This window comes from Heterocephalus glaber, unplaced genomic scaffold, assembly GCF_053883595.1.
Source record: "Heterocephalus glaber isolate CG9 unplaced genomic scaffold, H.glaber_assembly_v1.0 deba00001600, whole genome shotgun sequence".
NCBI lineage: Eukaryota > Metazoa > Chordata > Mammalia > Rodentia > Bathyergidae > Heterocephalus > Heterocephalus glaber.
This window is the reverse complement of record NW_028258372.1, coordinates 7,678,175-7,703,455: the sequence shown is the minus strand read 5'-3', so window position 1 is coordinate 7,703,455 and position 25,281 is coordinate 7,678,175. Positions and strand designations below refer to the sequence as shown.

The 25,281-nt window shown below is 34.3% G+C and overlaps 1 protein-coding gene across 23 annotated transcripts in view; it reads right to left on the bottom strand.

The window, feature by feature from the left end:
- The window catches only part of Cdc42bpa (CDC42 binding protein kinase alpha), a 277,951-nt gene that overhangs the window by 155,642 nt on the left and 97,028 nt on the right, over positions 1-25,281 (bottom strand). For all 23 annotated transcript variants that reach the window (XM_087194275.1, XM_087194284.1, XM_087194283.1 and 20 more), the window contains 2 exons: positions 22,951-23,046; positions 12,297-12,445 (listed from right to left, as the gene is read on the bottom strand). In XM_087194275.1, coding sequence (XP_087050401.1) covers positions 12,297-12,445; positions 22,951-23,046 — 245 coding nt within the window. The remainder of the gene's footprint in view (positions 1-12,296; positions 12,446-22,950; positions 23,047-25,281) is intronic.

Here is a 25,281-nt window from a genome sequence, read left to right as displayed (position 1 = left end):
CAAAAACATAATTAGTGTAAGCACAATATCAAAGCCAAGGAAGTTGACACTGATACACTATTGTTAGAAAATAGGCTCTAATCAATTTTTGCCCCTTTAAAATCTGCATTTGTGTGAGAAATATAAACATGATACACAACTGTTCCATCACCACAAAAGAACTTCCTTGGGCCACCTCTCTGTACTTCTACTCACTACACATACTCTGGCCGTCCCTCTCCCCTGAAACTATTAAACTATTCTTTATAGTTTTGTCATTTTAAGAATAGTATATAAATAGAATCATTCAGTATGAAATATTCAGTAATTTAATTCTTTTCACATATCAGTAGTTCATTCCTTTTTATTGCTCAGTAGTGCCATATCACATGGATATATCAGCTCCTATTCAATCATTCACCAGAAGGATACCTGGACTGTTTGCAGTATTTTGCTATTACATATAAAGCTGCTATGAATAATGATGCAGAGGTTTTTCTGTACAGATGAATTTCGTAATAAATGCCCAAGAATGTAATTGCTGGGTCATATGGGAAATGCATGTTTAATATTTTTAAATTTGTCAAACCATTTTCCAGAGTAGTTATGACATTTTACATTTCTACCAATGTATAAAATATCTACTTTCTCTGACAGCTACCCTTTCCAACATTTATTATCACTATTTTTTAACTATTCTAATATATGAGTAGTGACATTGTATAGTTTTAATTGGCATTTTTCCTAAGGGCTAATAATAGTGAACATTTTTCACGTGTTTATCTGCCATCTCCTTTGTCTCCTCTACTTGGATGAAATGTCTGTTGTCTTTTCCTCCATTTTAAAACTGGACTGCTTCAACATTTTAAAATTAGACTATTTTTAAATTATGTTTTTAAAGTTTCTAAAAATATATTCAGATATATAGCCTGTGAGGATTAACCTTGGTTTCCAACTTTACTAGGTTCAGAAATGCCCAGGTAACTGGTAAAGCACGCTCTGGCTGTGTCCATGGTGGTATATCCAGAGACAGCTGGTATGAGAATCAGCATGAATGTGGCCAGCACCATCCAGTAAGCTGAGGGCCTAGATGGCACAAAAGAGGAGAAGGGGCAAGCTCATGTAAATGAAAGTTTCTTGAGCAGTTGCTGTTTGTTTTGCTGCTGCCCTCACCTGTGGACATCAAAATCTAGATTCATCAGCCTTTGAATGTGAACTCACACCAATGATGCTCCAGGGAGCCTCCACCCCTCCAGCCTCAGAAAGGCACTGTATCATTGGTCCCTCCTCTGCTGAGGCTTCTAGCATCTTGGATTGAGCAACTACTGGTGTCCCAGCTTTCCAGCCTATAGACAATCATTGCGGGACTACCTACTCTTTAATTGTGTCAGCCAGTCTGTAAATCTTCTCTAATAATTGTTTATACATTCTATTGCTTCTATTCCTCCAGAGGACCCTAATAAAGGCCTTTGTCAAATAAATGAACAAATATTTTCTCCCAATCTGTAGCTTGTCTTTTCAACCTATTACCAAGAGTTTTCAGAGAACTTATTTTTAATTTTGATAAAGTAAAATGTATTCATTTTTTGGGTACTGGGGATCGAACTTGAGTCCTTGTGCTTGCAAGGCAGGCAGTGGAAACATTGAGCTAAATCCGCAGCCTTTCATTTTTTTTTTTGGTGGTCATATTTTGATTTTCAGACCTAACATCTCCTTACCAAGCCCTAGAGCACTGGTAGTGAACTTAAGAGCTGCAGGAGGCTGTTTGCTATCATTGAAAGCTCCAAAAGGTTCACCATCACTGCCCTAGAGCCCTATGTTCTCTGATGTCTTCCTCCAAAAGCTTCATAGTTTTCATACTACACATTTAAATCCATGATCTATATTCAATAAATTTTTGTATCTGTGTGAGATTTAAATCCCCCCGCAACCATAGTGCTGGGGATCAAATCAAGGCCCCAAGCATAAGCACAACAGATAGGCAAGAGTGCTACTACCGAGCTGCAACCCCTCCACACACATACCACTTTCATTCTAGCACCATTTGTTGAAGATTGTATCTCTCTTCCATTTAGCTGATTTTTATTCTTGTCAAAAATCATCTGGGAAACTGGGTATGGTGGCATACACCTATAATCTCATTACTAAGGGGGGTTGAGGCAAGAGGACTGCAAACTGCAGCTCAGCCCAGGCAACTCAGCCACTTTGCCAGTCCCCATCTAGAAATACAAACTAAAAAAGGGCTGGGACAATGCTCAGTGCAAAGGCCTTGAGTTCAATTCCTAGTACTGTGAAAAATAAAATAAAATTTAAAAATAAAAATAATAAATCTGGGAAGCTGGATATGGTGCCACATGCCTATAGTTCCAGCTACTTGGGAGGCTTAGGCAGGAGGAACACTTGCGCCCAGAAATTGAGACCAGACTGGGCAACATAACAAGACTTCATGTCTGAGTTCTCTATTCTCTTTTAGTGAAATGTATTTACTACTTCACAATGATCATATTGTTTTGCTGTAATTTGTTTTTGTAAACCTTCCTATAGTAAGGCTTTATATCAGGTAGATGAGTTCCTTCTATTTTATTCATCTTTTTCTTTGAACTTTTTATTAGTATATGTTTGTAATACATAATGAGTATATCTATCATGGGGAGTGGGTACACGTGTATAATACATCTTAATTCTTTTTACATCATCTTCCCTTCCCCCTCCACCTCTTGAAATACTCCACTATTCTATATTTTTTTTCCTTTCTTTTTTGGTACCAGGAACTGAACTTAGAACCTTGCATTTGCCAGGCAGGTATGGCACCACTGAGCTAAATCCCAGGCCCTAAATCCTCCATTATTCTAATTTCATTGCCTTTCCATATAAATTTTAGGATAAGTTTTTCTTTATTAAAAAAGGTTCATTAGGATGTTGATAGGGATTCATTTAAACCTAGAGATCAATTTGGGGGAACTGACATCTTTAATGACTAAGGTATTTCAGATCTATTAGCCACTCATTTTTTCTAATTCTTAAAAAAAATTCACCAGCATTCACTGCTTTATTAATACATATTTCTTCTCCCCTCAATCCCACTGTATTCTTCTCCTGCCTTCTTGAAAGGGTTGAAAATAGTAGAAAATAATAATTTTCCCTTGTGAGCATTTATACTACCACAACATCCTTTGGGTTTGCAATAAAATAACAGAAAAATGGTCTGCATTTTTAGCAGCTAGTCAATTAACACTTTAGTAAGTACTTTTGGGACTCTTTTCATCTTTACAAAAAAGCTGGGGTTTTCTGCTTTTTGCTTTTTAACAAAGTCCCAAATTGTTATTCAATGATAAAACATATTGTTTTCAAATTTGCATTTTAAAAAACTATGGGGGAGGGCCGGGGATTTAGCTCAGTGGTTTCACAGGCTGCTACACAAGCACAAGGACCGGAGTTCGATCCCCAGTACCAAAACAAAAAAAAACTATGGGGGAGACTTCCAGTTTCCAGTCCAGCAAATAAGGTACTCAGAAGTCAGTACTATGTCCTAGCAACAAACTGAACAAACTGGAGAATTCAACAATTCTTCTTAATGTAAAAGAGGAAAAGTCAAAGGGCACAGTGATGCCCCCAAAAACTGGATAGACAAGCGGATACAGCAATTTAGCAGAGCAAAAACCCACAAGCAGAAACCTTGCCTAGACCTACTGCCTAACTTACAGGTTAGGAAAACCTAACCTATAATTGACAAATTGCTGAAGGCTTGCAGTAGAAAGGCCAAGAGATTAAAAAACTTCAGGGAGGCCCAATTATAAGGAAGCTTCACAGTTTTGTGAGACTCACCACCAGGAGCTCAACCAGATGCTCACAATGAATATCAGAGAAAATACTCTCATCCTTTAGCAGGGGTAGGGGAAAGGAGCTGTTCTGAATTATACCAAAGCATTCTCTTTTTAGGAAGGCATGTCCCAGGAGAAACTATTTTACCAGAGCCTAACGTGCTGGGGTTTTATCAAACGATAATCCACATGGAAGACAGGAAAATACTCAACTCCAGCCAACTCTAGCTACCCTATCGCAAGTGGGATGGGTGGGGTGGAGGGAATATTGAGAAATTGGTGTTCACAGCCAAGTGGCACAGCCTTGCTAAAAGATAGACTTAACCACAGGACTATGGAGCATTCTTTCCCTATCCCCAATGCACACAAACATACACCCTACCAGCTACCAGCACACCACCAAAGGACAATATACTGCAATTCCTTTTATCCAGTATATCACATCCACCTTTCAATTTAAAAAAAATTACAAGGCATAAGAAAAGACTGAATAAGCATCAAAACCAGAGTCAGACATGGCAGAAATGTTAGAGTATCAGATGAGAAATTTTAAAAACTATTATTATATTAAGACTGTAATGGAAAAAGCAGACAACATGCAAGAACAGATAGATAATGTAATCAGAGAGATGGAAATCCTAAGAATACGAAATGCCAGAGATTAAAAACATTAGACAGAAATGAAGAATACCTTTATGAGCTCATTAGTACACTTAGACATCAAAGAAGAAAGAATCTCTGAGCTTGAGAACAAGAAAACAGAAACTTCCAAACAGACAAGCAAAGAGAAGACTTGAAAAAAATGACAGGACAGAATATTCAAGAACTATGGGACAACTACAAAAAGGTACAGTATTCATGTAATGGAAATACCAGAAGGAAAAGACAGAAAGAAAAAGAAGACATATTTAAAACCATTACAACTGAGAATTTCCCAAAATTAATGTGAGTCAGTGACTCACAGATCCAGGAAGCTCAGAAAATTTCAAGTAGGGTAAATGCAAAAAGAAGAAAAACAGGCCAGGGATTTAGCTCAGTGGTTTTGCCGCCTGCTGCAAAAGCGCAAGAACCCGAGTTTGATCCCCGGTACCAAAGAAAAATAAAAAGAAGAAAAACAACAAAAAGAACCTACATCTAGGCATACCATTTTTCCAACACCAGACAATCAGAACAAAAGAAAAAACCCTGTAAGGAGTAAGGGTAGGGGTTCTTGTAGAAGAATAAAAAATCACATTTGACTACTCCTTAGAAACCATGCAAGCAAATAAGCAAGTAGAGTGAAATACTTGTTGTTTTTTTAAAAATCAACCTAGAATTATGGATCCTGCAAAATTATCCTTCAAAAGTGAAGGAGAAATAAAAAACTTCCTCAAACAAACAAAAACTGAAGAGATTCATTACCAGTAGAAATTTGTTTTTTTAATAAAAAAAAATGAATTTTTTTTTAAGAAATTTGTTCTTTTACAAGAAATATTTACCAAAAAAGTTCTTCAAAGAAAGGAAAATTATGTAGGTCAAAAGCTCTGGTCTACATAAAGAAAGGCAGAACAAAGGAAGATGAATTAATGAAAGTGAAAGAAATTTTGTTTTTCTTATGAGGAGTGGGCACAGTACTGGGGATTGAACCCAGGGCTTTGGTACTGAGCTACATCCACAGTACCCCTCCCTTTTTCTTTTTCTGTTTTTGAGACAAGATCTCACTAAGTGGCCAAACTGCCCAGACTGGGCTCCAACTTGAGATCTTCCTGCCTCAGCCTCCTGAGATTACAGGCATGAGCCACCACATCCAGTCTACTTTTCTTATTTTTACTGATCTACTATAACAGTTTGTTCAAAATAATAATAGCAACTGTGTACTTGAACATAAACTCTTATGTATGCATGAAATGAATGACAGTAATGATACAAGGGAGGAATTAGAATTCTGTTACAATAAATAACTTGTACCACATGTGAAAGAATAGTTATTTAAAAGAACTGGACTAGTCATAAATGTAAATTGCAAACTCCTGTATAACTACTAAGTATAAATTATATGCTATATAAGATGAAATAGAATCACATAAAATCAGTTTTATTCAAAATTGTTTATGAATCAGTTTTATTCATAATTCAAAACTTAGAAGCAATAAAAATGTCCTTCAGTAGATGAATATATATGCAAACTGTGGTCTATCCAGACAAAGGAATATTATTCACTAAAAAGACATAAGCTTTCTGTCGCCCACCTTGCAAGTGCAAGAACCCAAGTTCGATCCCCGGTACCAAAAAACAAACAAAAAAGACATAATCTGTCAAGCCCCAACACGGCACGACAAAATCATAAATACATTATCACTAAATGAGAAAAGCCAATCTAAAGAGGCTACATACTATGTGACTCCAACCATGACACTCTGGAAACAACAAAGCTACACGGCACTAACAAGATCAGCAATGCTCAGGATTTGAAGGGAGAGAACAATGAACTGCAGAAGCACAAACGATTTTTAGTGCAGTGAAACTATCCTCTGTGATACTGTAACAGTGGACACATTATTCTATATTTGTCAAAACCCATAGAAGGTACAACATCAAGAGTGAATACTAATAGAAACTATAGGCTGAGGGTGATTAGGATGTGTCAGTGCAGGTTCACCAACTGTAACAAATATGTCACTCTAGTGAAGGATGTCCATAATGAAAGAGGGTGTACACATGGCAGGGTAGGGAAGTTTCATACGAACTCCACACTTTCTACTTGGCTTTGCTATTTCCCATTGCTCATCTGTATCTTGATAAACCTTTGAGTAAAATTTTATATATTAAAAGTTTTCTGCTATTAGAAGATCAATAATGTATTTCTGTTAAGGTTGGGAATAAGTTTATTTAAAAAGAACACATGAAAAAGAAGAGAATTACCTTCCTTAAACAAATCCAGTCTCCGTTATTCCCTTTTTTGTACTAATTCCCTATACTTGAAGTTTGTAAAATCATACAGCCATTTCATAAAACTCTATGATATGCAATTTACCAAAAACAACACACTAAATACTTCATTGCCTAAAATTAATGATAAATCATTATCTAAAAAAATATAAGGTCTATAGTATGATATTCAGGAGTTTCATAAGGATTATTATCATGCTGCCACCCCCACTCCAACACTGCCAAAAAAGAAAAGTGTCACCTGTTGGGAGGGTGATTACATCATGGCAGCACTATATAGCTAGATGTTCTTTTGGGAGGTGTACCTGGGAGGAAAAGATAGGTCACTGGGGCCTGAACTGGAAGGGTTTATCTAACTCCACAGTTACTCCCTTCTCTCTCTGCTTCCTGGCCACCATGATAGTGAGCAGTTTTCCTCCACCAGAGCCTTCCACCATGCTCTTCCTGCCTTAGAGCTGAACAATTATGAACTGAATCCTTTAAAAACCATGAGCCAAAATAAACCTCTTCAATTTGTGTCAGGTATTATGTCTCAGCAACGAGGAAAGTAACTGAAATAAAGACTAAAATCTGTCTTCTTTTTTTTTTGGTAAAAAATATTTGTTTTTTATTTTTTAATTTATATATTAATTGGTACATTTTAGGTATACATTTATATTTATCACTGGGTGTTTGTACCTGAACATGATGTATTTTAGTTATTTTTTTCCCCATTACCTATGCGCCCTTCACCCCAGCACCCTTCCCTATTTACACAGATTTCATTCCACTTTTTTTTTTCTTTCTCATAATTTTTCCTTTCCTTTCTTCCCTTTCCCCTTCCCCCCCAGCCACCCCTACACCTTTGGACCTTTTCCTATTTCACATTATCAATTATTCATTTTAATCATTTTCATCCTTATTTACACTTTCAGTTTCTAACACTAGAGAAACTATTTGGTATTTACACATGTGTGTCCTATTTATTTCACTTAAGAGTATGGCCTCAATATGCAGCCATTTAGCTATAAATGACTCTAGTTTCTCGTTCTTTATGGCTGAGTAGTTCTCCATTTTATAAAAAAACCCACATCTTCTTTATCCAGTTTCCAGTTGATGGGCACTTGGGCTGTTTCCAATCCTTAGCTATTACAAATTGTGCCGCTATAAACATAGGTACACATATATCACTGTGGTATGATTCTTTTAATTCTTTGGGGAAGATACCCAGCAGGGGAATAGCGGGGTCAAATGGGACCTCTAGTCCTAGTTCTTTGAGGTATCTCCATACGGATTTCCACAGTGGTTGCACCAGTCTGCACTCCCACCAACAATGGAGAAGGGTTCCTTTCTCTCCACAGCCCCACCAGCATTTGTTATTGGTTGATTTCTTAATAGTAGCCATTCTTTGTGGGGTGAGGTGGAATCTCAGTGTTGTTTTCATCTGCATCTCTCGAATGACCAGTGATGTTGAACATTTTTTCATATATTTGTTTGCTGTTTTTACTTCTTTGTCTGAGAAATGTCTGTTCATTTCAGATGCCCATTTGTGAATTGGGTCTTTGAATTTGGGGGGTCTGATTTTTTTCAATTCTTTATATATTCTAGATAGTAGCCCTTTGTCTGAGGTACAGCTGCTAAAAATGTCTTCCCATATTGTAGGTTGACTCTTAGCTCTGTTGGTAGTTTCTCTTGCAGTGCAGAAGCTTTTTAATAAGATGAAGTCCCAGTTGTTGATTCTTTGTGCTAGTTCCTGTGCTACTGAAGTTTTGTTCATAAAGTCTTTTCCTATGCCAATGTCATTGAGAGTTCTACCTAACTTATCTTCCAGTAAGTTTACTGTTTCTGTCTTGAACTAAAATCTGTCTTTACAAATGAGTCTCCTAATAAACTCAACATGAACTCTCTTCAATAGCTAGTCTATCCTCCAAGCTGCCATTTCCTTGCCTATGTGCATTTCTCCTACCATTTTCTTGAGAATGCCTTCCTGTTGATCTATATTCAGCCTTCCCATCTTTCAAAACACCTCCATTAACTTCTTCTCTTTAGATAAACGTTATGCAAAGAGCACAAATTACGGGGACAGGCTGACTTACATTTAATCTAGGCTACACTACTTACTGACTCATATCTCTGAGGTTGGATTTCCTCATGCATAAAATGGAATCCATTTTTAGATGATATCTAATGCACAGAATTATTATTAGAATATAGTTGAAGTTGGTGGCTCAAAGAGTTAAATGACCATTAAGATCAAATGTTTTACTCATTTCCCTAAACTCCCTACAATTTCCTTATATAACTTATTTAGCAATTCACAGTCTTCACTCATTTCATCTCTTATACTTTTGCCCTAAATGATTATTTATTTTAATTTTTATTTCTATGTTTTGTGTCTCCAAACAGACCAGAAGCTTCTTAAAAGTCAGGACTAGCTGGACCTGGTGGCCGACCTGTAATACCAGCATTCAGGAGGCTGAGGCAGGAGGAGCATTTTAAGTTCAAGGCCTGGGCTACACAGCAAGTTCAAGGCCAGCAGAGACTACTTAGTGAGATCTTGTCTCAAAAGAGAGAGGGAGGGGAGAAGGGAAAAGAAAAACAAACAAACAAAAAGAAAAATCAGGACCATGTTATACCTACTTACAATTCCACATTGTTTAGCACAATGCTACTCAAAAAATAGGACTCAAACACTTCCTCAGTAAAGCATTTACTGGGAAATAATCTGTTTAGAAAATGGTAATAACATTTTAAGAAGGTTAAATGTGCATTGACACACTGGAACATCCACTGAACGGTAAAGGAAGAAGCAGGAGGGAGGAAGAGGTGTAGGAGGGGGCAGAGAGTGTGAAATAAAGAGAAAATAAATGCGCAAATTCTGTTGACAGAGAAATTATAGATGTTTACATGTTTAACCTAATAAGGCACAACTTCAGAAAGTATAATTGCTAAGTAAAGACAAATAACATAAAATTCTATAATGTTAGAGTCACTCAACAATAGAATAAATAGGATTCTTTTTACCAGGTAAGTAACTTTTAAAATTACAGGTATATAAGTAGATCTCAGGGTTAAAATAGTTTTCAACCCACATGACAACATCAGAAAAACGGGTGCCACCTAGAATGCCATTCTGAGAAAAATTGTAAGAGTGCAGATAAAGCCAGGAGGAAAGGTGCTGTGGTTAGCTAAGAATCTGTCATAAGCATAGTAGAATGTAGGGTACCACAAATACCTCATATTAGTATCCCCAATCTAGCAGATAATTTTCAGAAATAATCATTCCTTGTCAAGAATCTAGATCTAAACTGGGTAGTCTTTCCAATTTCCTGGAGACTAAGATTCTATGTTTAGTAAGCAACACCTTTAAATCTTCCAATCTAATGGTATTTTCATATTTATAAACGACAGTCTTCAGCTAGGAAACTGAGGTTCTGTTTGAGCAACAAGAAAGCACCATAGTTTCTCATCCAATAATTTACTCATGACCTCACAATATTATCTTAAAAACTTCATGTACTTTATAATTCTCACAGAATTTTATGTCTTTATTTCCAATAAAATTTGGAACTATAACAGAAATGCATCTGAACAGGCAAAAGCCAAAATAAGATCTGATAAAATTTTGGTGTTTGGTCCTGAGGATTAAACCCAGGGCTTTAATCATGCATGGTGCACCCACCTGGCCACTGAGCTATACCCAAGCCCAAATACAATTTTTTTAAAAATATTCTTCCTTTAATGCCTCAGAACATTATTACCAACAAAATCAATCAGTATTTTAAAAATCACAACTTAAAAAAATAAACCCTAAAACAAAAACTTTCTCTTATTTCCACGTTCATATTCTTTTTATTAGTACATATGATCACATGACTACATAATGATTAGTACATAATGATTACATTTATCATGGGGAGCTGGTAAATATATACATAATATCATAATATTTCTTCTTTTTTTCTGTCCCTACCCTCATATTCTTCTTAAGAGATTTTTTTTGGGGGGGAGGGTACTGGGGATTGAACTGAGGACCTTGCACTTATGAGGCAGGCAGCGGCACTACTGAGCTAAATCTCCAGCTTAGAGAATTTAGGATAAATAGTCACTGCTGTCTCAGAACTGTAGTTCTCAAAATGTGGTCATTAGACCAGCATCACCATCACCACCAGGCAACTGTTTCACAGATACAAATCCCTGGGGCCCAGCCAACCTACCAAACTGGAAATTCTAGAGTTGACCCAACAATCTTGGTTTTAACAAGCACTCCATATGATTCTGATGAATGCTAATATTTGAAACTAAGTCTTATAAAATGGTGACTTACTTTCTAATACAAGAGTAACCACTGATGTACTTGTTAGCATCTTTCTCACACTTCATATAATCTCCCAAATTTTTCTCATTTGAATGATTAATTCACCAATAATTTTGTCATGCTTTCCTTCTAACACTTTAAACCATCAAATGTATTTTAAGCTAAGTGTGAAGTAATTCTAGCTACTTGGGAGGCTGAATAAAAGAACTGAGATTTTTGGGCCAGACTGGGCAAGACAGTAAGACTCAAAAAATAAAAAGGGTTGCTCAGTGCAAAATCTGAATCCCTAGATTCAGTCCCCAATACAGCCCCCCATGCCCCCACAAAGAAAGGTTTTAAATTTTGTTATTACACATAAACTATGAGCTCCTTATGTAAAGAGAGATATCTAACTTATGTCAATAGGCATAAAAACAATCCTATATAAAAAATGTGTAAATAGGCCTACTTTTCTCTTATCGATCCTAAAATGTATAAAAATAACACAAATTTGTAGAGAAATTTTAAATAAATATCTATCAAATTTTATAATGAAATATTTCCTTGAACATCTAAATTCCACCTTTGCTACAAAAACTCAACTTTACTACAAAAAAACTGATACTTATACAAGTTTTGAAAGTATTTTCTTAGGAAACATAAAATACATAATGTAGGTCTTATTTAGCAAATTAACCTATGGTTTATGGCCTAGAATTCCAGCTAATAACAATATAAGAATCAACTGCCAGGTGCTGTGGCACATGCCTGTAATTTCAGCTACTTGGGAAGCTAATGCAAAAAGATTGCAAGCTCAAGGCCACACTGGACAACTCAGTGAAACCCTGCTTCAAAATAAAAAATAAAAGGGTTGCCTGGGAATGTAGCTCAATGGTATATAGTCCCTGGGTTCAATCTCCAGCTGTGGTGGCAGGGCAGAGGAGTTCAACAAGTAACTCTAAGGAAACTGGCCAAAGTATACTTTTTCTGAAAAAAAAAGCATATAGAAATTTAACTAAGAGTGCTTTTCAGAAGTGCTCTATAGGAATACTGGCTGGAAGTAGGCATTTTTAGATACCATACATGTACATGTATATAGAAGCAGGTACATCATTTTGGTAATACAGATAAATAATGACAACAGCAAAGCAAAATAACCCATACCATCATAAAAGTTTTTTACTTGATGAGAAATGTGCCTAACACCAGTTAATAAATCTGGTAGAAAAGGACCCCTGCTTCTAGATATTACATGGTAATTCATAGCTAGATGTAATGAAGGACTGACTCACCTGTGTACATAATGTAGTTGATGAACTGAGTCGATTGCTATCACCATCTCAGCCAAGTAAAATCGAGCCATATCTTCAGGCAATCTATCTTCAAATTTGCTGAGCAGAGTAAGCAAATCCCCACCAACATAATAATCCATAACCAGGTACTGTGAATGAAAAAATAATTACTCAATAAATAATAAGGGTAAAATTAATATATTTTAATGTTTCCCAAGAAGTAAGATCATTATAAGACTTTTAAATTTCATATAGTAAAATTTTTAAACTTAGGATAGAAAACAATATTAGATTCTATTTTTGTTGTGGCTGTATTTTACAAAGTAGTATCATCTTTACCAACAATGGGCCATCACTTTATCAACATTTCACAAAACACTGAACATTATAATTCTCCAAAGTGTAAAAGAGAAAGAATACACTCACAATATAGTAATTATGTTGATTAAAATCATATTTATCTGCATCGTTACATTTTCTTTATTTCACCTTGGATCATCAAGGTTATTAAAACTGACACCAGTCTATGGATCAGCATTTGGAAACTACTATTTTATAAGCAACTAATTTCCACCTTATATTTCTCTTCCTATTTCTGATAAGAGTACAAATAAGAAAATGGATTTTTCTCATGTATATGTAAACAGAAGCCATCACAGATATGGACCTTTATGTATGTGCCACACATGTACATGTACGTGTATGTGAGTGTACACACCAAAAAAGAAAAAGAAAAAGAAAAAGGATATGACTGAGTTGACACTATGATTTAAAGTCTTGAGAAAATTTAAATTAAAATTTTTTTTTTACTATACATGAAAATAACAAGGATAGAAAATGTATGTTAAAGCAAAAAACCTAATTAACCTAATTTCATATATTTAAAGCCTTGAAAATTATGGAAACTATATATAAAATCTTGGTCAATGGCCTACTTGCTATGTTTAACAAACTCTACCCTATGATTAGAATAAGCTAATGAAATGTAAAAAAATTATATTAACAAAAATGTTTCAGGAAATGGAAATGGATGTAAAGAAATCCACACCTCTTACTTTAAAAAGAAATACTTTGCAAATAGTAGCAAGAGCCTTTTAAAGTAAAAACTTAAAAAAACAAATTTACTATTAAAATGGAATGTAATGTTTATGTATAGAGTCATAAAACATAATTAATTCCTTTGATAAACATTTACTGAGTGCCAATCAGGATACTTTTTGTAAGAAAGAGAGGAAATACCCAGGGAATACAGAGAAGAAAGATCCCTACATCAAAGGCTTTTTTCTCTTGAAAGGGTACTGTATTTTTACCACACCAGAATCTTGAGAGATCTGAGTACACCATTCACCACTAAAAAATAATTATCTCAACATTTTTGCTACCCACGATCACCATTCAAATCTTAGGCTTCTTGAGTCACTGCATGTTCTACTTTTGCCAACATATCCTCTTTCTTCTTTCTCTTATAAACGCTAAACTCCATGGATCTCTTCCTTTCTAAACTTTCAATGTGCCATAGTGAAACTCTTCTATGGTAAATGTCCCTAAAATAGAACTAAAAATGATGAATATAAAAGTATCTTGGTTTTCCTTGCCTGTTAAACTGGGTTCTAGCTTTTGCCAACTCATATTCTTCTCCCACTGTTCCCTCAAAAATAAATTAGTTGTTATTAAAACAGAATTCAGTAAGTTAGGGAAAAAAGCAAACAAAATTCTCAAGAAAAAAATGGCTGAAAATGCAATTTTTGGTGTTGAGAGACACAAGATGCATCAAGAGGGGCAGAGAATACATAAGCTCACATATAAACAATATTCCTTTATCATCGTAACATATCTCTGTGAATGTAACCAAGATCTAGGAGTCATTCTTTTATGTTTCCTCCTTTATTTGCCACACTCAATGCAATTATCAAGGTCTTGTTACCTACTCAACTGCTATGGATTCCATCTACTTCTATTCCTACTCACTATACAATAATCCTAATGCAGACTCCTACGTTTTCTGAACTATTTATTGCTACAGGTTTAGAGGCAAAGTGGGTAGTTGTCCATAACATATTTTATTGTGTAAATAATTTTTTGGCAATAGAAAATAGAATACAGAACAACAAAGGAACAAGTTTGCTCACTAATTCAACAGATATTTATAAAGGTACCTACAGTACTGTGTAGTGACATCACACTTATGTAATGGGAGCAAAACCATAAAAAAGATGTACTGCCTGCCTTCAGGGAATTTATAATCTAACAAAGAAGAAAACACAAAAGTAGGCAATTTCAATGTACCAGAAATACTCTGACAAAAATAAACACAGGAGGTTGTTATTTGCTCTTCAATGTCTGAATTGTATTCATTTGTCCAAAATTTACTGTTGGTCAAGGTGTAAAGGTTATTTTCCTAGGTACACAGTGCTTATTAACTAAAATAATTTAAAAATCCATTGTTTAGTCCAATTCAATTGAGATATCACCTCATCATACTGTAAGATCTCAAATACACTCATATCTGTTCTTGTGCACTGTTTTGCTATGGTTGCCTACTTCTGTATCAATATCATATTGTCTGGGCTGAATAATTCCATAGAAAAAGTTAACATCTGGTAGGACAGGTTCTCACTCACAAACTAGCTTTAAAATGTCACCTAATCTGGCTAAAATGTCTTTGAACAAGTTTTTAAAAACCACATACTCTAAGAAGTAATATTCCAAAAATATATCAAGGAAATAATAATCCTAAAATAGAGCTCCTACTAATTGTTTAGAGGAGGATACACAATCCAGTAAAACTAGGCTAAAAATATTAAAACAAAATTTACATACCAGGAAACATTATTATCCAATTAACACATGCTGAACATTAACAGCAGTGAAGGAAATAAAAACTAAAGCAGCAACTGAGATACTGTTTCTCATCACTCAGATCAGCAAGCACACAGTTTTGAGGAAAGTAACAAGAGAATAACACTGCTTTTGTAGGATAATAGAGCTTTCAGGAAAGTAATTTCATAGTTTCATTTAAATTTGAATGCCCTTTGCTCTAACACTCTTAGAAATGTAGTCAATTAAAACAAAAGCCCCAACCTGGGCTCAGTATTGTATTCCTGTAATCCCAGCATTTGGAAGGCTAAGGCAAGAGTATCACAAGTTTGAGGCTAGCATGGGCTACAAAGTGAGTCTGAGGCCAGCCTGGGCTACACAGTGAAACCTTGTCTTAAGGGGGAAAAAAGCACTCCAATACACAAGCAATATGGGCAAGTAAATTTACTGCACAGAATTGTGGATAACTTCAAAAAATCAGAAAAAAATACGAAAATGAAAAAACAAACAGTTAAATTAATTATGGTATATCCATTCTGTGAAATATTATACAGCTGCCAAAAGAATAATTAAATATATGTATGCCCACAAGATAATTAAGGAACAAAAAGCAACCTGCAGAAAGCAAACTGTGCAGTAACATATATTTTATTATTCTATTTTTATATAAAGAAAATATGCATACATACATAGACACGCAATTATACAAAGCATAAAAAAAATCAAAGGACACACAACAAACTTCACAGTTACCTCAGAAGAATGAATGAAAAAATGAAGGTAAGGATTTTTAACTTTTTTGTATATCCCTATATGGTAAAGGGAGAAAGTTAAACTGTAGGAGGTGATGAAGTCAATAACCTTAAATAGAAAGATACATCTCATCTACACACAAAAAGGACAAGTTCAAATACGGATGAATTTGCATAAAGAGAAGGATGAGAGAGTGGAACTTCAAGAAAGTTTATGTGTGAGTAAAAAAATGTCTTATGGGATGGCTTTCATTTTCTCCATGAAGTGGGAATCCTGGAATCCAAGTGTCAGGATATTTATGTATTTACGTAACGTCCTTATGTTAAAGGTTGGGATCATAACTGTTAATTCCTGCTTTGTAGTTACAGGACCACAGGCAAAAGAATCAAACAATTTGCCAAACATTAGAGAAAGGAAGAACCAGAATTTTGGGTTATTAATCTTTAGATTAGTGCCTAAAAGAGAGTGTTCAAGGACTATGTTCATGATATAAAGGGTATGAGCTAAGAAACTGAGTATTTAAAATGAGTCTTTAGCAAATGTATATACATAAAATTTTCAACTCCAACTCCAAATTTCTAAATCTCCTTTAAATTCATTTTTTTTTGGCGGGGGGGGGGACGATGGTGATCACTGGAGATGCACCCAGGGGTGTTCTACCACTGAGCTACTCCCATAGTCTTTTTTTTCTTTTTCTTTCTCTTTTCTTTTCCTTTCTTCTCATTTGTTTTTTTCTTTTCTCATTCCTTCCTTTCCAAATTTTGAGACAGGATCTCACTTAGTTGCCCAGACTGGCCTCGGACCTACAATCCTACTGCTTCAATCTTCCAAGTAGCTGGGATTACAGGCTTGCATCACCATGTACAACTAAGTTTGTACTTTTTTATAAGCTATATTTCAAGGAAGCAATGCTAAAACATCCAAAAACATACAATAAGGAAGTTAGGTGGCCAAGAAAAGATTTCATAGGACAGATGCAATTTTAGAGCCTTCTGAGAGCTAAAAGAAAACTCATCTTGTAGTCAAAGAGATTAACAGTCAATCCTTAAGAGTCCTACCTGATATTTATTTATCATAAAAATAATCATTTGTTTCAATACACTGAATCTAGATGATAAATAATCTAGAGTTCATATATGTTACTACAATTTAATATTCAAATATCTTTCGCCTTTTAAATAATTTATAATCGTTAAAAAGTAAAATTTTTGCTTTTAATATTTTCCTTTTTTCTCAAGCATAAAGTAACTAGATAGAAAACTATGGATTTAAAATGTTAAGAAAAGAGAAATTCACTGATGCATAATATTCTAAGGGATAGTAACTCTACCTACGTTGATACAACTTAGTGTATAACAAGATTGTTGTTTGTTTTTCGAGACAGCCTCCCACTAAATTGCTAAGGCTGGATTTGAACTCAAACTCCCTGCCTCAGCCTCCTGAGTGCTGGGATTGTAGGCATGCACCACCTACATGCCCAGCTTACTTTGTAATATTTTTCAAATGTTCAAAAAACAACCATGATGATGATCAAGACTTCTGATTTGGGGGTCAGAGGGGATAGTACTGAGGATCTACACCACTGAGCTACATCCCTAGCCCCTACTATTTTTATTTTGAGACAGAATCTTGCTATGCTAAGTTGCCAGGAATAGCCTCCAATTTGTGATCTTACTACCTCAATCTCCCAGATAACAAAAAACTTTACTTCAGACTTACAGATGACAAAGTTTCCCCTAAACTGAAGAAAACTGGGCAGATTACACAAGATTTGACTACTGGAGTATTTTAGGGCACCTCCAGATATTGTGTAACTTTTATTCTAATATATTAATTTATAATTTATAATAAGATTATAAAACAACTCTAATATAATACAATAATAGTCTATATATGGACTATTTCTTTGGGAGAAATGTCTCTGAAAAACAAATGTTAAGCCAAATGTCAAATGCAAAGAGAGTGCAGATCAGACTAAAGTCAGAAGACAGAATTATAAATCACAATTTGGTCTTTTTCTTCAAAGCTCTGGCAAAATTGTGCCATATAAAATTTGGTATTTGGGTACTTTATTTCTACATCTACAAGTTTTTATAGTTATTTCTATACTTACAACAAAATGTAGATTTAAAGAATCCATAAATCTATTATGTATTACACTGCAATGGGGGACAGACGTTAGTCTTCATTTATCTGAAAACTTGAAAATCATCATAAATACTATAATTTTACCAAGCAAATACTTGCTGTATATTTAATTTACTCATGAATTTTGCTGATAAATCTATGCAGATTATATCTGCATGCGATAGTCATCCCTTACATTTCAAGTTCGATTTAAGAACTCAGCTACTATACATACAAAGTTCTATTGCTTTTAAACAATTCAAACTATAATTCACAATAATACATATAGTTTATATGATGATTCAGTGCACTGTAAATGTGACAAGAGTAAAAAAAATTTACTCTTATTAATTGCCATGAACACTGTCATTTTCTTACCTGTTTAATTTTTTGAAATGCTGTTTGTAACCCACTAACTTGATTTTATAACCCACTAATGGGTCACATTATCTGGAATAAATTGTAATACTCTATAAGCAGGTAGAGGATATAAAGTAAAGATAGCAACAATATTTCTCAAATACCTGGATCTGGCCTATAATTAGACAAATCTCATTTAACTATTTATGTGTGAGTGTCTGTGTGTGTGTGTGTGTGTGTGGTTGTGTAAATTTGGGGCTTTTGAGTAGTGCTGGGGATGGAATCCAGGGTCTCATTCATACTAGGCAAGTGCTCTACCACTAATCACAACTCCAGCCCCTTTCCCACAACTATTACAGAGTTATATAAACCTTAAATTTTATTTTAGCTAAAGACAGTAAGACTCATCATTTATTTAATTCTTTCTACAGTTCTACCACAGATTTGGAGATATTTTATATACATACATATTGTAGTCGTGCAACAGCAATACAGATACTTCTGTAAAAGCTAGACACAGTGGCACAAGCCTATATTCCAAGTACTGTGGGAGGCAAGTCCAAGCCTTGCCTGGGCAATTTAGTGATTTAGCGAGACCCTGTCTCAAAACCAAAAAGTTTTAAAAAGAAATGGAGATGTAGCTCATTGCAAAAGCCCTGTGTTCAAGCCCCAGTATCATCATCCCCAAAAGAAGAAGAGGACTAAAATGAGATAAGATAGTTTAATTCCAACTGGAAATTCTGGAAATGAATATTTTAAGATGGAGAATTTGAGCACAATTTTAAAATGTTAGCTGGACTTCAACAAAAGTAAAAGAAGAGGAATAGCTGAGGTATTAAAGGCAAACTGTAGAGGAGTACAAAGAATGTTCAAGGAATGGAGGATATTCCACTGAGGCTGAAATGTAACATTTGTGGGAAAGCAAAATATTTTTGGTATTTTTAAAAATTAACCAAATACTATATTTAACATTACTGACCATTTCCTCTATGTTTGTGTGTTTGTGTATGTGGTGGTGACAATTACACCCAGGGCCTCGTGCATGCTAGGCAAGTGCCCTCTACCCCTTTCTCCTTTCTTTAGTTTCCATGATGCAGTATTTTGATCCTCTTTGTTGCTTTGATTGTATCTATTAGTTACTTCTTGGGTTCCTCATCTCCCTCTTCTGTAGGCATACTTTTTCTTAACATTTCACAAGCACTACTAAGTTACACAGGTTCACTCTTTCTTTTCTTTTCTTTTTTTTTTATGGTACCAGGGATCGAACCTGGGTCCTTGCACTTGCGAGGCAGGCAGTGGAACCACTGAGCTAAATCCCCGGCCCTACTTTTCTCTCTTATTACTTTTTTTTTTGGTACCAGGGATTGAACTCAGGACCTTGCGCTTACAAGGCAGGTGCCAGAACCACTGAGCTAAATCCCTGGCCCCACAGGTTCACTCTTTGTCTTCACTGTTACCCACAACAGGAGCTGACTACTTTTACTATAAAAGACCAGAGAGTAAATATTATATAGCCCTGGCAGGGCAAAATGCAAAATCAAGGATATTATGTAGGTACTTATATTAAAAAAAGAGAAAATAAACTTCATTTCTCCTACTTTTAAAACTGAACCAATGTTGATCCCCACGTCCTCAATCCTTTGAACAACAGTTTGGCACAAATGGGTGAGTCTTAAGACATATTTATTTTCCCTGAACACATGTTTTCCACTGCTACAATCAAGGATGATTTAAATAACAATGGTAAATGGCTTTCCTCGCGCAGGTAACATATTAGCTATTCAGAAACACTGCAGACTCATTCACGTTTTTTACTCTTAAAAAGAAATTATGCTGTGATAAGAAATTCTGTTTTAAATTTTCTTATTTTTCTGATCACTTCTTTCCGATGAAATGAGAATGTGGTGATGTTTGCCTATTCGTGCCATGTAAATATATATAGTACTATATTCTATCAGTATAACTGCAATCTGGTTGCATAAAAAACTCAATGCTTTGCCGCTTACTTCATTTTAAAAATCCATTTTCCTATGCATTAAAGAATATCTGAAGACAACTCCTTTCCTTATTTTATCATGAGTATCTGCTATTAATAAAAATAATAAAATGTCACAGTACAGCAATAGGTACAGTGATCAAAATACCGCCAAGTAATAACTGTGTCACTGCAGTTTATAGAAAATATATATATATCAGTAAGTTATGTTCCAATATGGAGACTGAAGTTTAAAGTTTAATATTCATGAATCACAAAATATTACTTTTGATTTTAACTATTTAAAAATGTAATGCTTGCAAACTGTACACAAATAGGAAGTGGAACAGATTAGAACTAAGAACTCCAGAACTTGTTGTGTTATGTACTCTCTAAAAGCACCAAAATTATATATTCAACCAAGTGAGTGGATCACATGACAATTCAAACCTAACATATTCCAAATTAAATTAATCATGTTCTCATATACTCTAAATTTTCTCTTCTTTCTACATTCTTCAATTCGTCACCAATTAACTAATGAATCCCATAAGCCAGACCCTGACAAAAAGGAATAATTGTGAATAGTCTCTCGTCCAGTGACATTCACTCAAAAGTTCTAACTGCCAAAATGTTACTCAGAGTATAAGTCACAGACAAAAAAAGATTCTTTCTTACAAAGAAACTTCTTTTTCAATGAACAAAAGAAACTAGTACTATAAATGAAACAAATGAGTAACATTTTGGCCATTTTTTTAAGATTATGATACACAGTATGTTAATCAGTGGTATTCTCTAATTATTTTGTGTGAAATTTTGTTTTAGTTTTTTACAGAAGAATATTTTTATATCTTCTTTATTAATATCTACTTATATTACATTAAAATTAAAAAGTTCTAATTATTAATTCCTGAACTGTGCCTAAAACCATATTCTCTTCTTCATCTCTACTTGGATAGGATCACCTTTATTTAAATCCTTATCATCTATCACCTGAATATTGTAAGTCTTTTAGTCTCCTTGCCTCTATTTTCCCCCTTGAAATCCATATAGTAAACTGCACCCTGCATGTCCTGTGTAAAACAAAAAACTATCTCACTCTCCTTGAAATGAGATTAAAATCTGTGTCCTTAGCATGGCTTATACTCTATAACAGTAATGATTTACACTCATTGTGTAACTCTCTTGCCCTATTTGCTATACTATAACCACGCTAGCCTGCCTCTCATGCCTCAAGACCAAATTCCTTTCCTCCCACAAACCCTTCTACAGTACTAACAGAACAGTTTTCAAATTTTGTTTGATAAGGGACCCCTGAATAACACTGAAGGAAAGCAGAAGAAGAAAAAAGAGATGAGTAAGGGCAGTTTCATTACTATATGCTTTACTGTCTAGGCTTTTAGAAATGTCATTTAAAACCACATACACTAGAGTCCCATGACCAAAAAGAAAAAATACTTAAATTTAAAACATGGATTTGAAAGTCTTATTTGCTTAGCAAAACATATAAGGGACTACACGGCAAGACTCTTTCATCCCTCCACCCTCATCCATCAACCTCTTAATCCATTTTCCATCAATATGAATGGAATAAGCTATTTCCAATCTTTATGCTTTTGCTTGCTAAGTCCTCTCTGCTGCTTTTCCTTTCCCAATTTAGCTAATTTATATTTGCCTTAGAAGAATCTTCATTTATTTCATGCCCTTGAATAAAGGCACTATTTTCATCATCTGAAATATGAAAATATTGTTTATTTGACTTTAGAATTATCATATGGTTCCTTTCATGTGAATCTAAGAACAATGAAAGGTCCTTCACCTGTCTTACTGTTATGTCTCCAGAATGAAGAGAACAGTACCCAACACTCAGCACATATTCAAATAAATATTTGTGAAAATATGTCCTAGTAGATTTTTCATACCAAATTTTATCAACGTATATATGCTAAATAAACTCTCTCTTTCCCTCTCAGGGTGTTATTTGGGATTCAACTTAGGGCCTTGGTCATGGTAGGCAGGTGCTCTACCACTGAGTTATATCCCCAGCCCTTTTTACTTTGAAACAGAGTATTGCTAAGTCGCCCTTGAACTTGCGTTCCTCCTGCTTCAGTCTCCTGAGTAGCTGGGATTATAAGTGTGCACTACCTCAAGAGGCTCTTGCAATTGGTAGAGTGTCTAATACTTTTATTTTCCTTCAAGATCTTTGCCAATTTTTGTGAAAAGGTTCATGATATCAATACGAATGTGGCTCTATTTAATGTAGCACATGACCTCTATGAAAAATATGTAAAAATCTAAAAAGGGACAGAACATTATGAGGAAAATACACTGAGAAAATTATGAAAAGGAAAAATTCTGAATACTTTCTTATAAAATATAAATGTTAGAAATTAAATTAGTTTGGATTGAGTTTTGACTTGCCTATTAAAAAGGATAAACAATTTCAATGCAAAGGAACTGATCACCAAGAGTAAAAAATTTTTGTGTCAAGTGTTTAACTTACACTCTACAAAATACAGTTTTCTATTTAGAATCATTTAAGTAATGTTTAAAAAGAAAATAATGCCAAATTCTGCCATCTAAAATAATTAGGATATAAAAACATATAAAAATGATTCTTACTAAGTTATTGTCATCCTGGAAAGCATAGTGCAAAGTTGTAATCCACTTACTGTCTCCATTCACCAACACATCTCTTTCTTCACGAAAACATGCTGTCTGAAAAGGAAAGGAAAAACTTTTTAGAGAACACTGTACATGAAGGTAGGAAAGAAGCAAACAGTTGCTTAATATGTTTATTATACTACTTCTACTCTGGAAAAGAAATACATTCAATATTGTATGACTTTTTAACAACTCAAGTTTCAAAGCAGAAACTGAACTCCTGAAATAGTACACTTAGGAAAATATTTTATATGAAAAAATACTGTTATATGGTTCAAAATAATCAGAAGAATGCAAAGAATAATTTAACTAACATGGACCAAACTACCACCCAGATAATACAAATATTCACAGTTTTCAGACTTCCTTCTGATCTTTTTATTTTTGAAGTTGTAAGCCTTTCTACTACCCATTTTTCTCCTATCCTTCCCTGGTGTAATAAATGAGTTTACCAGAACTTATTGATGTAATCCCTAATCATGGAAAGGTAACTTATTTCCAGTTCGTGTTATTACAAAGAAAATATTTGTAAATGTGTACAAGAGCTTCTCTACGGTATATACTTAAAAGTAGAAATTCCAGATACAAGCAAATTTCAACTTTACCAATGACAGCAATTTTCTCTTCCTGTCACTTCCCCCCCTGTATACAAAGCTCCCCTTTTCCCCAGATTTTAACTGCATTTGGCATTATTAGACTTTTAAGTGGCATATAACCGATGTAAAATTGTATCTTCTTTTTTTTAATTAACATATTCCAAATTACAACTGCAGATGAATAGATTCATATATAATTATTGGACACATGAGCTTCCTGTATGAATGTTCACTTCCTTTGCCCATTTTCTCTAATAAATTGTTTTTATTCTTACTAATTTGTTAAAGTTTTAAGTTATTTGAAGAATATATCTGCACTATTAAAAAAGTACATCCTGGAGAATCATAGAAATAATAAATAATTTTCTATGACACATTATAATTCTATAATATATAATCTTTAATTTTAATTAAAAGTGAAAAATCTATACCAGAAACTTAAGAACTGAATGGAAATACAGAAAGTCTCCCTAAGCCATACCCCCACAATTTCACTGTCCAACTGTTGTGTTCAAAAGTTATCACCTTTAACTCTTATGTTCAGTGTACTCTCAGGAAATTCCAGAGTATACATAAACATATATATTTATCTATTATATCCACATGGCATTCTACCGCTCTTATTTTTTTTCTTTCCACAAATGAGATTGTAGCACTCTATAAGTAGTTTCTTTGTTTTCCCAAGTAACAATATATTGGAACATCTTTCCATCTTAGTACAAAAAGTCCTATCCATCTTAATACACGGAGCGCTACCCAATGTTTCTAGTTATACCATATTATCACACAGTATTCTATATATAACACAAGGTAAATTAAATAGTCACGATACACAAAACAACAGTGTTATACAATTACCCTTAACAATTCCCATGTACATCTATAAACTTTATTTGGGCACACAGAATTTCCAAAACCAGACATTAAATGGCAACATCAGAGAAAACACTAAAATAAAGCTTAATTAAACCAATTTAAATGGGCGATTTTACCTGCTTCAGTTCATTTCGGGAGAAAACAAAATCATGTGACTTACCACTAAAGTCCAATTTTATAATTGAACTGACCTGAAGTTATGGTTAACTGCTAACATTTTTAGAAAGATTGTGGAGGCTCTCAAAGCCTAAGAATCTCCCTTCTCCAGGCTTTATCTTACAATTAACACCTATCTGAAATTCTATAGACAATCTAGACTCCAGTAAACAATTATCATTTCATTGGATTGATGACCTCAAACTAAATGAAACTCCAAAGACTCTAGTCAAAAGAAAAGACTGAACTGTGAGTTTTGATCTATGCTAAACTGTTCAATATAAAAGTTTATAAAATAAAAAATACACAATGAACTATAATACAAAATTTCAAATAGACATATACAAAAGTAGACTAATGTAACAACTCTCTCAAAGTACCATCAATCAATTTCAATTATTTTATTGGTCAATCTCATTTCATTACAATTCCAACCACTTACCACCAGCCCTCAGCTCCATAAGTGCATATATACACACACATACTATTTTTTTTCACACATACTATTTAAAGCAACTCCTATACATATGATTTCATTCATAAATATTTAGCTATTAAGCTATTCTTATTAGTACATCAGATACTAAGTCTAGATGTAAAGCACAGAATGCCATAAACAGTCTACCTATTTTGCATCGTCACACTGTCCTCAGTTGGTTAT